The following is a 16,853-nucleotide window of genomic DNA, read 5'->3' as shown; positions in this document are numbered from 1 at the left end:
TGGCCTGGAGCGACATGGGATAGGACGCTAGTCTGCAGAGCTCCGCCGGCCGTTTATCCTATTCGCCTTATCCTGCACACATACCCGAGATTTTCCACACCAAACCGCCTCAGCAGACCCCGGACACTACGGCAATCATGGCCCCACCGAAGGCAAGCAAATCGGCCGGTCCGAAAATCGACCAGTACCTCCGCCAGGAGAAGGACCCCCCGGCGCAAGATGGCGGCGCCACGAGGTCGGAGGACGCCACGGTTGGAGCGGACATAGCCAAGGTTTTGCTGGCTATTACATCCTGCCAAGAGGCTGTGGCGACTTGCCAAACCACCCTCACGGCAAAGATCGAGGAGGTGAAGGTGGACATCTCGCTGGTGCGCCAAGATATGCAGAGGCTGAGAGAGAGAGTGTCCGAGGCGGAGGTGAGATTGGGCACGGTAGAGGACTCCCTCCCCCCCATCCAGCAATCCTCAGAGGCCATGCAGCTGCAAATCAACCAGCTCCTACAGAAGCAAGACGACCTCGAGAACAGAAGTCGCAGGTGCAACTTAAGGTTCGTCGGTCTCCCGGAGGGGGTGGAGGGGAGAGATCCGCAGGACTTCCTGGAAAAATTGCTTAGGGATACATATGGCAGAGAGGCCTTCTCCCCCATGTTCGCGGTAGAACGGGCCCATCGTATGTCGGGCAGGCAGCCACCACCCGGGGCGCCCCCCCGCACGTTCATTGCCAAATTCCTAAATTACAGAGACAGAGATGTCATCCTCCGGCTGAGCAGGGAGAGAGGCAACATCCCCTTTGACAACAAGATGGTGGCCGCGTATCCGGACTTTTCAGCCGAAGTTCAACGCAGGAGGAAGACCTTCATGGAGGCCAAGCGGCGCCTGCGGATCAAACATGTGAAATATGCCATGCTGTTCCCGGCCCGTCTCCGCGTGGAAGGTGAGGACCGGGCCTACTTCTTTGACGATCCGGAGGAGGTGCTGGCCTGGATGGAGCGGCAAGACAGACGCAGATAAGTAACCAGTTCTCCCTGTCCCCCGGTACACTGCAGATAATGGCACATAGGCCCTGAACTATTGATTTTGGCCACCTCACCAGTGATATCGCGGCCCTCAGCTGTCCTTATGTGTGGGAAGATCTCCCCCCCATCCCTCCCTCAGAACATCCACTATAGTGTACCCAACCTTGCCGCACCTTCCCCCACATGGCCGCCTTCGATTTGCGGTCCTCTCCCCCCTAAAACGGAAGGCAGAGGGCTCCAGACCGCATCCAGACATTGCTCTTTGATACTTGGAGCCCCTGCGTCACCTAGGTGGCCCATACAGCACATAGAGATCCGGAACCCTGTACTGTTCACCTGGCTGGATTGTACCTGAGAGAACGAACAGCGTGCTGGGCCGAGCGGGGGGATAAATATTCGTTCCCACACCTCTGAATACCGGCCTGCTCTACCTACGATCCGATGTCATTGAAAATCTCCATGGGTATCTCTCACCCCTTCTTTTCTTTTTTCTCCTTTGTTCTCTCCCTGGATTTTTTTTCCATTTTTTATTATTTTATACTTTTTCATAATCCTCCTCCTGATTTCCACTGACTTCCATTCTCCCTCTACCGGCGGAGGGAGGCACACTGCAAGGACACGCACTGGACAGCGTGTCAGGTCCTGGACCGTGCTTGTGCACGCAGCGGAATTCCGCCCCACTAGCAGCAACCCACTACAGTCCTTTGGGGAACACCTCAGCGCGGTTCCACCCAGGGTGGCCCGGCTGGGTAACACCCGGGATCGTGCAGGTGGTCTCCCAGAGTGTATTCTGGTTAGCTAGACTGTTACCTGTTATTTTGCAAAGGGTGCTGCTCTCGCCATGTTGGCAGTTGAGGGTTCAAGCCCGCACCAGTTGGGGAAAGTGCAGGGCGGGGTGGGGGGAGAGAGGGATGCAAAAGTTCTGGGTTGTAAATGATTTTCTATTGTTTGATATTTCACCTGAGCAAAATGTGCATAGATTGTTGGCATGTAGGGATGTGCACAGTGGTGGGCATGGGGTTAAGCGGTGTGCAATCAAATGTGGCCAGAATCCTGGAGTTCATAGCCTACCCTGGTATATCCCATGGCCACACTAAAACTACTAACTTGGAATGTCCGAGGGATGAGGGACTCGATTAAGCGATCTGCAATATTTGCAATCCTCAAAAAACAGAGAGCAGATGTTGTAGTCCTAGTCGAAACACACGCGGAGGGCCTTGCCCAACGGACGCTCAAGCGGCCATGGGTGGGCTGGGACTTTCATTCTGTCCATACCTCCCACTCCAGAGGAGTCTCTGTACTAATCGCTAAAACGGCACACTTCGAACTCCAGGATTCAGCGATAGACCCGCAGGGCAGGTATGTCTTCCTAAAAGCTAAACTGTATGGGGACCAGGTCCTCCTTATGGCTTTCTATGTTCCACCCCCATTTCAGTCCACTATAGTAGTCTCAGGATTTGACTTTATGGCCCTACACCCCGACACACCGGCAATCTGGCTGGGAGACTTTAATACGGTCCTAGACCCCTCACTAGACAGAATGGCCAGAGAGCAGGCCGCACCTGCGGAATCGCGCCCTACTAGATTTGCGAGACTTCTCGCGGATTTCAACCTAGTCGATACATGGAGATACGGGCACCCCACAGACCGGGCGTACACATGCTTCTCGACCTCCCACCACTCAATGTCCCGCATAGACTTGATATTAGTATCTAAAAAGCTTCTCCCTAGAGTGAGGGACTCAGGTTTTTCCCCTCGGTCCCTCTCCGATCACTGCCCATGCTGGACGGAACTGTCACTGCCCCGGGCTCGCCCGCCACCCTCCTGGCGGTTAAACCCATTCTGGCTAACCCTGCTCCCGGAGGACGCGAACCTAGCCACGGAGTGGGAACATTATTTCACTGATAACTCTGGGTCTGCGTCCCCCCGGGCAGTTTGGGAGGCCTTTAAAATCCACGCCCGCATGATACTCTCATCCCGCATCAACTCCCTTAAAGCCACTGCGGCGGAGACATTGGACAGAGCCACGGAACTTGTGATAGCCAAAGAGAGAGAATACACTGCCAACCCGACCGCTGACCTTGCTGCGGAGCTACTGCTCTGCACTAGGGCGGCAGACCAATTACATTACGAGAGATCGAAGCGCAAACTCTTCTTTCTCAGACAGCGGACGTTCGAACACGGGGAGAGAGCGGGAAAGTTACTTGCCTATTTGGTACACTGCGAGGAAAGACCCCCAGTGGTGATTTCCCTGCGCTCTCCAGCCGGAGATCTGATAGCTGACCCAGAGAAAGTGGCTAGTAGGTTCCACGACTTCTTCTCCTCTCTGTACGACACAGTAGCCCCAGCCACCGACTCCCTGTCGGAAGACTTCCTAGCTAACCTCCAGATTCCACGACTGACTATGCAGCAGGCCCAAACACTTGAGGAGCCACTAACGGCAGAGGAAATATCCGCTGCTATCGCTGGCCTCCCTAAGTCCAAAGCCCCAGGTTCGGATGGCTTGCCAGCCGAATTCTACTCCACATACGCGGAAACGCTGGTCCCTAGGCTTCTTGCCCTATACAAATCCATCTTCGATGACTCTGAACTCCCGCCCTCAATGAGGGAAGCCACCATAGTATTAATTCCTAAACCAGGCAAGGACCCTCACCAACCAGAGTCATATCGCCCCATCTCCCTCTTACAAGTAGATATAAAAATCTTGGCCAAGGTGCTCTCAGCTCGCCTCAACACCGTGATCCTCTCCCTTGTGCACGCCGACCAGGCAGGCTTCATGCCTGGCCGGAATACCTCTTTCAACCTTAGGAGATTGTTCATCAATCTTCAGGCCAGACACGACAACCCGGGGGCTAGAGTTATCGTCACACTAGACACCGCCAAGGCATTCGACTCGGTGGAGTGGAGGTACCTATGGACATGCCTCACTAAATTTGGGATAGGCCCCAGATTCATCCACTGGGTGAAACTCCTTTATCAGGCCCCCGGTGGCAAGAGTACTAGCCAACGGATGGCCCTCGAGTCGGTTCCCCCTGCGGCGTGGCACAAGGCAGGGCTGTCCCCTGTCGCCGCTGCTGTATGCCCTGGCGGCAGAGCCGTTGGCAATCGCCATACGTTCGCACCCAGGCATAACGGGCCTGCGGAGAGGTGATGTGGAGGAAAGAATAAGCACATACGCAGACGACACACTTTTATACCTGGACGACTCCACGGACTCCCTTTCACTGTCCCTGACCCTGATAGAGCGCTTCGGAGCTTTCTCGGGGCTCAGGATCAACTGGGACAAATCCCAAATACTTCCACTTGACAGCTACCCAGAGACCAGAGACGGGGCCCTTCTTCCACTACAGAGAGTGGCTGACATTAAATATTTAGGGATTCGTACTACCAGGGACCCTGCAGATTACATTAAGCTAAATGTCACGCCTTTGTATGACATGCTAAAGTCCAAAACGCAAGCCTGGACCAGACTCCCGCTAGGAGTCTCGGGCCGAGTGAATTTAATAAAGATGGTCCTGCTGCCCAAGATCCTCTACATAGTGTGGCACTCGCCGATATACATTGTGCTCAGGTGCTTCAAACTTATGGAAACTATCCTAAAGCCATTTGTGTGGGGCACCGCGAGACAAACTCCCTTGGCACAGACTGAAAAACCCAACTGACTTGGCCGGACTGGCGCTACCCGATCTAAACGCATATTATCTGGCTGCCCAACTGTCACAACTTTTCCATGTGGACAAAGTTGACAGAACCAGGTTCCTTCGCCTGCTCTGCCCAACATGGACTCAATCACTAGGCGATCCCCTAGTGGCAATAGCGGGAGGGTCACGGATAGCAGAGGGAAGACATTCTTTGCTCTATCACTATAGGAGGGTGTGGAATATAGTGTCAGACAGATTAAACATACCGCCCCTACATGGCTACACCTCCATGTGGCACAACCCCGCCTTACTGGAGCTGGAGCGCATTCAAGACACTGAGGTCTGGAGCGCTAGGGGAATCTACTATTTGTCCCATGCCACCAGGAGCGGAAAGCTGAAACCCTTCCCGGTGTTACAATATGAGTATAACCTGCCAGACCACATGATATTCCGATATGCCCAACTGCGGCACGCCTTTAGGGCTCAATTCCCCCAAGACGACTTAGCCCTCGCCGATAACCCCCTCATGGCTGCTGTCAAGTATCCCGACCCCAAAAAGCTAATCACCCAATTCCACACTATGATCACGCTCCCAGGGGCGACGGCGGCGGCATACGCCCTAAAGCCCAAGTGGGAAGCGGAGGTGGGCCCAATGGAGGACGACGAATGGAGCGACGCTCTAGACGCATGCAAACTGGTATCCCCGAAACTGACAGATCGACTTACGCAAACTTTCATCATTAACAGGGCCTACCTCACACCCCTTAGGATCTCTAAGTATAGGAGAGATTTCTCCGACGCATGCCCAATGTGCAACCGCGAAACGGGCACCTTCTACCATCTAATATGGCAGTGTACCAAGGTCCAGGCTTTCTGGGAGCAGGTCGTGAGATTCCTCCATGACAAAATGGGATCCCCCATTACGCTACAGCCCAAGATATGCCTTCTGGGCATTTTTCCAGACACGGAAATCAATAAATTTCTCAAAATCTTTCTGCACGAGACACTATTTGTAGCCCGAAAAGTTATAGCACGGGTATGGATGAGGTCGGAACCCCCAGAGCTGTCCCACTGGTTGGCAGAAGTAAACAGCACGCTGCCCTATAAGAAACTAGTGTATTCACATAGGGGCTGTGTGGCCAAATATGAAAAAATATGGGGAAAATGGCTAAACTCATCTGCAACCTGCTCCCGGTAGGGATGTTATGATCAGGGAACCACTGAACTCGCGAAAAGGCAGGGGAGAACGGGAGGGGCACGGGTTGAAGGATCACTAACCCAACTGCGCTGCGCCCGCATCGCGGGAAGGCTAGGACTGAATGTTATTGTACCCTATGGCACCTATAGTCACATACCTAAGCTTGTACTCTGTCAGCGAATACTTGTTGTATGTTATGACTGCACAACTTCTACATGCCCTGTAAATTGTAATTTTGCTCAATAAAAACCTTTTTGATGGAAAAAAATGTCCTTATTTCTTCTGAGAAATCCTCACTTCCTGTTCTTCTGTCTAACTCCACACAGTAATGCGAGGCTTTCTTCCTGGTGTGGAGAAAGCCTCTTGAGGGGGGAGGGGGCGAGCAGGAGGATCAGGACGCCATCTAATTTGCAGATAGAGAAAGGAGCTGTGTGTTAGTGGGCGTCCTGACACTCCTGCTCGGCCCCTCCCCCCTCGAGAGGCTTTCTCCACACCAGGGAGAAAGCCTCGCATTACTGTGTGGAGTTGCAGACAGAAGAACAGGAAGTGAGGATTTCTCAGAAGGAATAAGGACATTTAAAAGCAAAATGGAGGGATGAGGTAAGTGAAGGAGGACTGCACTAAGGTAAAGGAAGCTATTTAGGGGAAAAAAATAAATCCTTTACAACCCCTTTAAAGCCAACTGCAAGGGTTAACTGCTCATTTAGGCCTGGGGGGACGAAAAATGAAAATTTACTTACCCGATCACTGCTCCTGCCGCAGATAATTGTGTGATGACAGGCTGTTGTCGGAAAATTCGACCATTTGTACGCCCCATCGGACAATTGCTGTCGGAGATTTTCCACCAACAAATGTGGGATAACATGTTTACAATTTTCCGACAACAAAATGTGTGTTGTCGGATTATCCAATCGTGTGTACATAAGTCTTTCGGAAAAAAATCCAAAGTACAAACATGCATGCTCAGAAGTAATGCTAACCATACCATGACATTAGCAGAAGTTGCCCAAAGGGTGCCGTTAAAGAGCTGAAAAAACACGTAATTTCATGTTCGTTAGCCGGCAATTCTTTGCCGTTTGTATGCAAGACAAGTTCACGGCCAACGCCCTTCGAACAAAAGTCCTACGTTTTGTCCCGTGGGAAATCTGATCGTGTGTACCAGGCTATAGACCCGTCCCTGCAGCCTCTCCTCCCCTGTGCTCCAGGATGCGGACGTCATCAAGACCAAAGCAGGGCCCCATAGCCCTGCATTAGATGTGATGGCGCCAAGGGACAGTCCATCGCCGGAGTGTGGGGAAGCGCCATCTGTCTCTATTCTAGACAAAACAAGTCATTTACCCTTGCAGTGCGAGTGCAGCACAGTTTTTAAATTTTCTCGGGCCTGGGCTTTAAAGCACGTGTTAGATTCAAAACAAAAAACAAATTCTTGCCTTAAGCCAAAAAAACATTTCAGTAGGTTTTAGATATGTAATGTCCACTTAAAAGTTCTAGCCTTCAAGAAGAGGGGTTGCATAATGCACCAGGTAACAGTACTGGCCATCAAATAAATTGGTAAGAAAGCCTAGTGCACAGTATTACTGTGCATGTTCAAACTGATTATAAATAAAAGTAAGCAGATTCAGGCAACTTCCCATGCCAGATCACCCTAAGCTCTATATTGATGGAGATCCTTACTGGAGAATGACTTTGCCTTGTATCTTTTTTTGCCAAGACCATTGAGATTTCATGGACTATACATTTCTGGATCTATAAAAGAACATTACTGACTCTTGTAAAGTGACAAAGGAGAAGATATCAACTGGTTAATGTGTTCTTAAAGGGGTCGTAAAGGTAAAAAAAAAGAAAAAATCCTAAATGGCTTCCTTTACCCTAGTGCAGTCCTCCTTCACTTACCTCATACTTCCATCTTGCTTTTAAATGTCCTTATTTCTTCTGAGAAATGCTCACTTCCTGTTCTTCTGTCTGTAACTCAACACAGTAATGCGAGGCTTTCTCTCTGGTGTGAAGTGTCGTGCTCGCCCCCTCCCTTGAGGGGGCGAGCAGATGAGTCAGGACGCTCTCTACGTTGCAGATAGAGAAAGGAGCTGTGTGTTAGTGGGCATCCTGACTCTTCTGCTCGCCCCCTCAAGGGAGGGGGTCGAGCACGACACTCCACAACAGGGAGAAAGCCTTGCATTACTGTGTGGAGTTACAGACAGAAGAACAGGAAGTGCGCATTTCTCAGAAGAAATAAGGACATTTAAAAGCAAAAAGGATGAGGCAAGTGAAGGAGGACTGCACCAAGGTAAAGGAATCTATTTAGGGGGGAAAAATTGTAACCTTTACAACCCCTTTAAATAAAAAGTAAATAAGTAAAAAAAATGAAAATTATTGATCAAAAGAGGTTTACAGTTATGCTACCAAAAATAAATTTTAAAACCATAATTACATTAATATCTGTAAGTACTGAGATACATCAGTAAAGGCAAAGTCTGTAACGTTCACTTTATCAGCCAATGTTGTCTGATCTAAAAGCCTGTAGACACAGAGCATGTTTTCTCATTTATGGGCACCAACCACCTGGCTCCTGAAGCTTGTCCAGCCTTTCAGTTTTACCTTTTCTGGTGTTCCAGCCAAGCAAGTTCTGCTTTAGTCTTCTCTTTGAGTGCTTTTTGACGCAGGCGAAGAAGAGCAGCCTGGTGTGCAGAGCGCATTTCTCCTTCTTGCATATACTGCCGTACCATCTCCATTGTGAATTTCCAAAAACTGTCCTGCCCGCTTGAAAAGGGGCCACTGAGCTCCTGTGCAAGATTCATATGCATGCGTTATTACTAGAAACATATTTGGGTCTTGCTCACAAAAGGTATACTTAAGCGGTGTTCCATGTATCCCCATGCAGGCAGTCCCATTCATGTCAATTAGGATGCAGCAGCAGCACATACTTAATTTGACATCCATGCACACACTGCTTGCATCTGGGAATCTGACCCATACGGCTATCAAATTAGAAACCGTGGTTGTGTCCGTGCACCTGTCGTGTTCCAATTGACATAAATAAGACTGCCTGCACAGGAACACACAGAGAACACCTGTGTATGTAAACCCGGCCTTCACATGGGTGTACGCTTAAGTTCACCCATGTGAACAAGGCCTAAAAGGCATTATAGTTACCACTTCTCAAACCTGTACCTCTTGTTTCCCCTTATCAGGGGTGCTTTCCTCATCAGATTCATGTCGCCGACTTCTCTGTCTCTCCAAGCTACCACGCCTGTGGTATTCAGAGGGAAGCAGGGAACGAAACGATAATTCCTCAATGCCTTCTTCATTGGTAGGAGCTGCTGAGCTGGCACCTAAGGAAAATACAAATATAAATTGCAAATCTATAATTAACAAAACATTTTTGCCATTGACAAAAAATTGTGTATAATGGCGTATGCCAAGGGAAACATGTCATATTATGGTGTGTCATTAAATAAACAATCAATGAAATGAAATCAGCATACTTAAGTAGACGTCAAGTCAAATACTATTGAATATTAAACTTGCTTCCATGCCCATTCTAAATCCTATACCAACTACCTTATATTACCTATTCTGAGGGCACTCTGGTCCAAATCACATGATCAATTCCCAGCACTGTCTTCGGTATAGAGGAGGGACAGCTGACAACGGATGCCCCATAATAAGCCTATGGGTGATGGCACGGCATAGGAATTGCAGCTGTTGTAGACGATTTCCCCTTTTCACTGAAGCCGGCCGCTGGGGAGATTACTTGATTGGACTATAGCGCCTTCATGATGGGAAAGTATAGACATCTTTCCATTACAGGGTAGTTAGTATAGTTTGGATTGGGGATGGAAGCAGGTTTAAAGTTTAGATCTTTCTACTTTAAGACACCTGTTGTTTGTTGCTGAACACAATATGGGCAGAAACTCACAGGTTTCCATAAAGTTCAGAGGTGCTTCTGGTCAATCAACACAGAAATAGTTAAGCACAGCCCATGTGCTCTACATCCCGTATATACATACATACATATGCAAAAAATGAAAATTCAATTAATTGATGCAGATTTAAATGACAATTAACGGATCCAACTTCTCTATTTAAGGGCTTTTTCACACATGCATGTCCGTTTTCACAGACTCTGCTTGCTCGACAGGGATCGATCAGTTTCTCACTGTGCAGATCCCGCTCTCCTCTTTGGGGGATCGGATAGAAAATAGGATTTCCATCAGTCAATTTAGCAGACATGTCACCGCTGACATCCGTCGCTCCATACAGAGGTACATGGAGTTCAGGTCAGCCTGAACTCCAGGCGTCGCACTGATTCAGATGTTGCCATTGCAAGAAATAGCCGCCGATTTGACATGTCAAATCGTATGCCAAAGCGATGCAATGTGAACCAGGGTTTAAAGTTGATCTCCAGGCATAACCCAAATGTATCCCCAAATCCCTCCCTCAACAGAATGTCCCAGTATCATTTTCTATGGTTGGAGTCATACCACTTAAAGCGGAGTTCCACCCAAAAGTGGAACTTCCTCTTTAACCACTCGTTGCCCCCTTACATACCACATTTGGCATGTAATTTTTTTTGGAGGGGGGGGGGGAGTGGGACTTCCTGTCCCACTTCCTTCTTCCGCCAAGGGACCGCTTAGGCAATACGTCATATCGCCTACGGCGGCCCCTCCCTGTAGGCGATTGCCTGTCCAATCAGGTAGCGCAGCGCCGCTCATGCATGCACAGTGAGTGCCCGGCCGTGAAGCCGAAAGCTGTAACGGCTGGGTGCCCACAGTTAGGATGGAGGCACCGGCGGAGAGGGGGGAGAGGGTAAGTGTATGCTTATTAAAAGACAGCAGCTATGCTTTTTGTAGCTGCTGACTTTTAACAAACATAAAAAAAGGCTGGAACTCTGCTTTAAGTCTAGATCTCCCTTACATGTGTTGCCAGGTTCTTGGGGAGTCAAGGCTGCAGTGTTGTTTGCTAGGAAGGAATCAATGCAGAAGAGGGGCAAGCTAATAAACAGGTAGTTAAGCGCTCACAGGATTTTTGGTAGGATTATCAGGTATTTTTCAGAACTTTCTGCATTTTTAATGGCATAAAACATTGGGAAATGCTCATGTACTACAGAGATACACTGCTTATATGTATTTTTATCTAGATAACACAAACCCTTTAATTAACACAAAACATGCAAGGTTCCTCTCGTGACCTACACAAACCTTTATCATCAAGAGATATGCTGCTGTCCCCCTTTAACGCACTACCCTCGGGCATTGGTAGCTCTTCAGAGATGCTCTCCTCCAGGTCTCTCTGACTAATGATTTCCTCCTTGATGGATGATGGTGGTGGACTGTCCTGCTCACTGCTACTACTGCAAAAATCCCACATAGCAATATGAACACTTGTTACCACAGCCAGGAAAAATACACAGCCCTCTGTAATAGCAGCGTATATGATCTACATACCTAGGGGATCTCTCTTTGAAGCTGGACACACTGCTTGGAGGCTGAGATGATGGAGAAGCAGAACGTGAACCCTTTTTCCTAGCATAAAAAGAACAAATACTAAGCCATGATCCACAAAGAGCCTAATCCACCTAGCTGTACTAAGTAAGAACTTCTTTCTAGCACATAATAATCAAGCCAAAATGTGAATAAAGCGGCTACAAAATTATGTCCAAAAATAAATATTCAATTAAAGTTTTTTTATTTTTTTTATTATTATTATAAAATATATATTTATATTTAAAAAAGGTATAACTCAATATATTAAACACTTTTTAACAAGATAAAAACAATGTGATACCTAATACTACGAGAACGCTGGCGCTTCTGTTGTTCAAGGGGAGAGATGGCAGCAGGATCTGAGCTAGTAGGAGACAAGTAATCATGGTCCACAGTCTAAGGGAAAGGAAGACATATTATTACTTACAGAAGCCAGAGGTGAAGTGTTTTTTTCCTTCCTTTTAATTGACAGTACTTGTGGAGTGCAATCATACAGTTTAGACAAAGGAGGCAAGGACTGAACATAGGACTGTATAAAAGGAAATTGAAGAATTAACTTAAAATTCACAGATTTGAGGGCTCATATAATGACGACTCTTGCCTCCTAGAGGGAACAAAAGATCAGTTCCAGAGAAGAATGGGGTGTGCATAACTCACAAAAAATAGAAGTACGATAACCAAAGCTCTCTGTAATCTATGGACCAAATCTACCAGATGATGGGCTGAGACTTTGAAGTCTTCACCTACCTCTTGCGTCTGGACCACATTTTGAGATGCAGATGCTTCTAATGTCTTCTGGAAACGCTGAAGCATTTCTGCCTGTGTCTGTGGGTTTAATAAGCATTATTAGACATGATAAATTACATTACAACACTTCAAGCTGTATTTCAGAATTAGCAGCACCACAGAAGGTTTTTCACCTTAATGCATAGAAGGTGAAAAAACATGAGTTTACAACCCCTTTAAGCTCAGATTTACATTAAGAGACATAGGTACATCATTAAAAAAAATATATATATATTTTTAATTAATGTATAGCCAACTAAAGTACACGCAATGTTATTATTTGATGCAAATACATGAGATTTGCCTGCAAGAGTATATTTGGGTCAATAAAAATGTGCGAGACTTTCAAATCAATTCACCAATCCCTAGTAAGGAGAGCCGCTACACAATCACCACATGAGCCTCGACCTTCACTGACATTTGTTATTTATTAATAAATACATTCTGGGCAGTTCAGGTGCTTGCTTTGTTTTATTCTATCATCATTTTATACCAACACGGTTATAGAGGTTTCTGCTGGATTTTACTGATGGCCAGATTGGCAGCTTATATTAAAATAATCTGCTTAAAATTAAAAAGGGTTAGTTCACCTTTACTTACTTTCCCTAAAAATGATCCTATTCATTACAATGTCCTTAATCCAGTAATATGCTGTGCTCGGTTTTGCAAATGAATGTTTACCTTTCAAAATGCTCATATAAATTTTCCTTCACTCTGCATCCTGCATATTGCAGGGCATATACTCTCGGCTTCATTCGCCATCCATGTAGCCACTCTTTCAAAGCTCAGAGCTCTGCGAGAGTACTGGAGAATGGATTGTGCATACATAGATAGGGAACAAAGCCAATAGTGCTTGTCCATGACTGTCAAGGAATGCACATCCAACCCTGAGTATGTCCTACTATCTGTAAGCAGCTTTAAAAGTAAACATTTATTTGCAATACAGAGCACAAAATTAGAACGTGTTAAGGACACTGTAACGCATAGGGCTTTTTTGGAAAAAGTAAAAGGTGAACCAACATTTAAATTATAATAAAAAAGTCTGAATATACTGTATGTACACAACTCCTCTATTGCCCTTTGCAGGGCTTTCCTGCTCCCTTCAATTTAAAATACGTGCATCTCTGTCACCATAATTATATGAAAGCTTACATCAATTGCTGCCTTAAAAGGAGTTAACCCACAGTTGCCAGTTCACACTATCCTCTCTGCTTATTAATGTAATCTGCCCCTATGTTTGTGCCTTTAAAAAAAAAAAAAATGCAGCTATATACCCAATTTCAGAGAGCCAATCGGCGCTCACGTGACCGGCCGGCTCTCTACGGTCTCGGCCTGACAGCTGACATCAGTCAGGAGGAGAGAGCTGGCCGGTCACCCTAACATTTCATATTCCTGATATGCGTCTGTTGTACCATGTACTAGTATAAGAAAAAAGTATGAAAAATCCTGCTCTTTGTATTGCTTGCTTTGTGTGAACTCCCTGGTATTCCTGCCAGTTCCCCTGCTTTCCTGTTTCAAAATGACCACGCTATGATTAGAAGCACATTCCTCTCAGTATGATTAAGTTGGGGGGGGGGGGGGGGTGCGCGCATGCATCACAAACATACATATACACACACACATTTAATGGCTTGTTTTTTACAAGGTAAGGGTTCACACCTTCAGCCTATTCAACACTTGATGCAGTTCCCCCGGAAGATCCCATTCATAGGATTTTCCTTACCTGTGCTGCAAGCTGACGTGCCTCCTCCAGCTGCCTCATACTTGCTTGGGCCTCCTGTTCCGCTTGAAGTCTCAGAGCAGCCATACTTTGCTCATGACGTTGTTGTTGAGACTAAGAAACAAAAAGTAGAGTTAAACTAAACTTGTGCTTTGGAGTATATATAAAATAAAATAAAAGTATTTTATGCCTTCCTCCCTAGCAGAACAATGAATGAGCCCCACTAAACCAATTGCATTTTTTCATACCCAATAAATTCTGGAAAATGAAGCAAAACAAAGGAAAAACAGTCCCCTGCTTTAATAACACAAAATTTGCCAACAGTGCATAGCATAACCCTTAGGTAGGAGAGGCAGTGTCAGATCTTACCTTTAGGATCTGTGCCAGTGAAACAGTTTCTTGCTGTGCAAGTGAAATTCCCCGGACACGCTCCACATCACACAGCTGTCTAACAGATTCCTCCATGGCACCCAAGTAGTTTAGTTCTGCAGATATGCGCTGTTGTAATCCAGCAGGGGAAAATCGAATAGCACCTGCAGAAGACACATGTATTCAATAAAAAAAATATCCAATCTATGATACAAAGTACAGAACTCAGATAAACAGGAAAACATACTTTGTCCTGATGCAGCCATTAATCCTGGAGCTGCAGTGACTGAGTGTGCTGGTGGTGAGGGTGCTTTTCCTGCTGTATCTTTTATGCTGGAATGATAACTTTTATCATTCCGTCCTCCATCAGACATAAGGCTAACGTATATAAAATATATAGATTTTAATCACAGACGGTCTCTGGAAAAAGCTGCTAAAAAAAATTAGGAAACTGTGCAAAAACTGTACCTGGTAATAGATCGAGAAGAAAGATCACCCATGGTGCTGTCAGATTCAGAGCCCGCAGATTGCTCTTTTCCAGACTGAGCCTGCTTGCTGACATGGCTTTTGTGTTCAGAGCCCGATAGGTTTTGCATCATATCCAGAGGCAGTTGAGTGTTATCATTCTGAAAGCCCTTCCCTACAAAAAAGAATAAAAAATAAAAAAAAGTTTTAACACATATACAGTTCCTTCAGTTTGCAGAGAGATGCAAATTAAATGTACTATGGGCACTAAAAGGACAACTCCCCTTTAAATTAACCTTATAACTATAGGGACACCGTTAAGCAAAGGCCATATTGAAAAAGATAAACAAGTATACCTTCCTTTTTCATGTCCTATGCTCTGCTGCTTTTCTGCAAGTATTTGACACTTTGGTCCGTGAATACCTGCTCTTCCTGCTGCAGTTTCTCTCCCTGGCTTGTACATCACTACAGGACACACACGCGCACAGGCTGTTGTGTGTGTGTGTGGGGGGGGGGGGGGGGCAGGTATTTGATGTATTCATGTGCACCATCATCAACTATATACAGATTAAGTCTATGATTTGGATACTTAAAGTGGAACTCCACCCCAAAAGGGAAGTTACAATTTGACATCTCCTTCCTCCCCTCCCACTTTTGGAGGGGGCGGTAGAGCAGGTACCTAGGCGATCGGAGTGTACGTGCCCTTTACCCCTGCGACCTTCTGAAACACTTCACAGGTTCTGGGAAGCTGGCTGTAACGCCATAAGGAGTAATGGCCAGCTTTCTTTCAGGAAAAAAAATGGCAAAACAACTGGCCCAGGTGAGGACAGCACTGCATCCCTGGACAGGTTAAGTGTCCTTTTAAAAAAAAAATATTTGTAGCCGTTGACTTAATTTTGGGGCCAGTTCACACCACATGCAGTCTAGTGCGTTTTTTTTTTTTTTTTTATTGAAAAAATACATGGAAAGTAGACTATATGGTTTTTCAATGGCATAGTTCACATCAGTGCTTGCAGTTCCAGTAAAAAAAAAACAAAAAAAACATGCTACATTTTTTTCTGCACTGGAACGCGATAAAACAAATTAAAAACGCACTGGACCGTACCTAAAATGCACGGGAACGCACCACCTGTCCTTATTTAGGGCCAGTTCACACCATAGAATTGTAGTCTGGATGAGTTCCTGGATGCGTTTTTGAGGCAGTCTAGTACATTTTTATCCCCCTCTTTTTCTTAACCTCAAATAAGGACACGTGCGTTCCAGTGTGTTTTTGACGTGTTTTACAGCGTTCCAGTACAGTCCAGTGAATGTTCTACTATTTTTCCTGGAACTGGAAGCACTGGAATGAACTATGCCATTAAAATTGATGTAACCTACTTTCCATGCGTTTAAAAAAAAAAAAAAAAAAAAAAGGAACTGGACTGCATCTGGTGTGAACTGACCCTTAAGGTTAACAAAAAGAGACGGGGGGGGGAGCACTGGACTGCACCAAAACTGCAATGGAATGCTTCAAAAACACCCATGCAGAAAAGCATCTGGAACGCATTCTGGACTGCGTTTCTATTGTGTGAGCGGACCCTTATTTATTAATTTTGAAGACTGAAGATCCTCTGTAAGTAGGCCAAATCATAGGTTCTGCTTGAACAGTTCCTGGTTAACTCAACAGACAAGACCTGCAGCTGGATTGAGCTTTATAGAAGTGCAAGAAACTCTAAAGTGTTAGACCCCTTTCACACCGGGGTGCTTTTCAGGCATTTTAGTGCTAAAAAAAGCGTCTGTAAAGCGCCTCTCAAAGCCACCCCAGTGTGAAAGCCCAATACTTTCACACTGGGGCGGTGCGCTTGCAGGACAAAAAAATAAAAAAAAGTCCTGCAAGCAGCATCTTTGGGGCGATGTGGGAGCGGTGTATACACTGCTCCCAAAATGCAGTGCCAATTGAAATTAATGGGCAGCGCTGCTAAATCGCCTGCAAAGTGCTTTGGCAGCGGCGCAACACAGGCGCTATTTACCCTTTCTTCGGCCGCTAGCAGCCAAATAGCACCACTATAACAACGGTAAAGCGCTGCTAAAACTAGCAGCGCTTTACCGCTAATGCTTACACTGCCCCAGTGTGAAAGGGGTCTTAAGGTGGGCTTGAAGAAAAAGAAATGTCTGTTGACTTTAGGTCTGCTTTCAG

The 16,853-nt window shown here is 46.4% G+C and overlaps 1 protein-coding gene across 7 annotated transcripts in view; it reads right to left on the bottom strand.

The window, feature by feature from the left end:
* Positions 1-16,853, bottom strand: part of CEP350 (centrosomal protein 350) — an 89,040-nt gene that overhangs the window by 30,655 nt on the left and 41,532 nt on the right. For all 7 annotated transcript variants that reach the window (XM_040360230.1, XM_040360233.1, XM_040360232.1 and 4 more), the window contains exons 15-24: positions 14,681-14,852; positions 14,460-14,590; positions 14,213-14,376; positions 13,847-13,957; positions 12,085-12,162; positions 11,639-11,733; positions 11,299-11,376; positions 11,053-11,204; positions 9,023-9,183; positions 8,450-8,634 (exon numbers count right to left, since the gene is read on the bottom strand). In XM_040360230.1, the coding sequence (XP_040216164.1) occupies positions 8,450-8,634; positions 9,023-9,183; positions 11,053-11,204; positions 11,299-11,376; positions 11,639-11,733; positions 12,085-12,162; positions 13,847-13,957; positions 14,213-14,376; positions 14,460-14,590; positions 14,681-14,852 (1,327 nt within the window). The remainder of the gene's footprint in view (positions 1-8,449; positions 8,635-9,022; positions 9,184-11,052; positions 11,205-11,298; positions 11,377-11,638; positions 11,734-12,084; positions 12,163-13,846; positions 13,958-14,212; positions 14,377-14,459; positions 14,591-14,680; positions 14,853-16,853) is intronic.

This window comes from Rana temporaria, chromosome 7 (assembly GCF_905171775.1).
Source record: "Rana temporaria chromosome 7, aRanTem1.1, whole genome shotgun sequence".
Lineage (NCBI taxonomy): Eukaryota > Metazoa > Chordata > Amphibia > Anura > Ranidae > Rana > Rana temporaria.
Note: the sequence above shows the minus strand (reverse complement) of the source record. Positions and strands in the feature narration are given on the sequence as shown.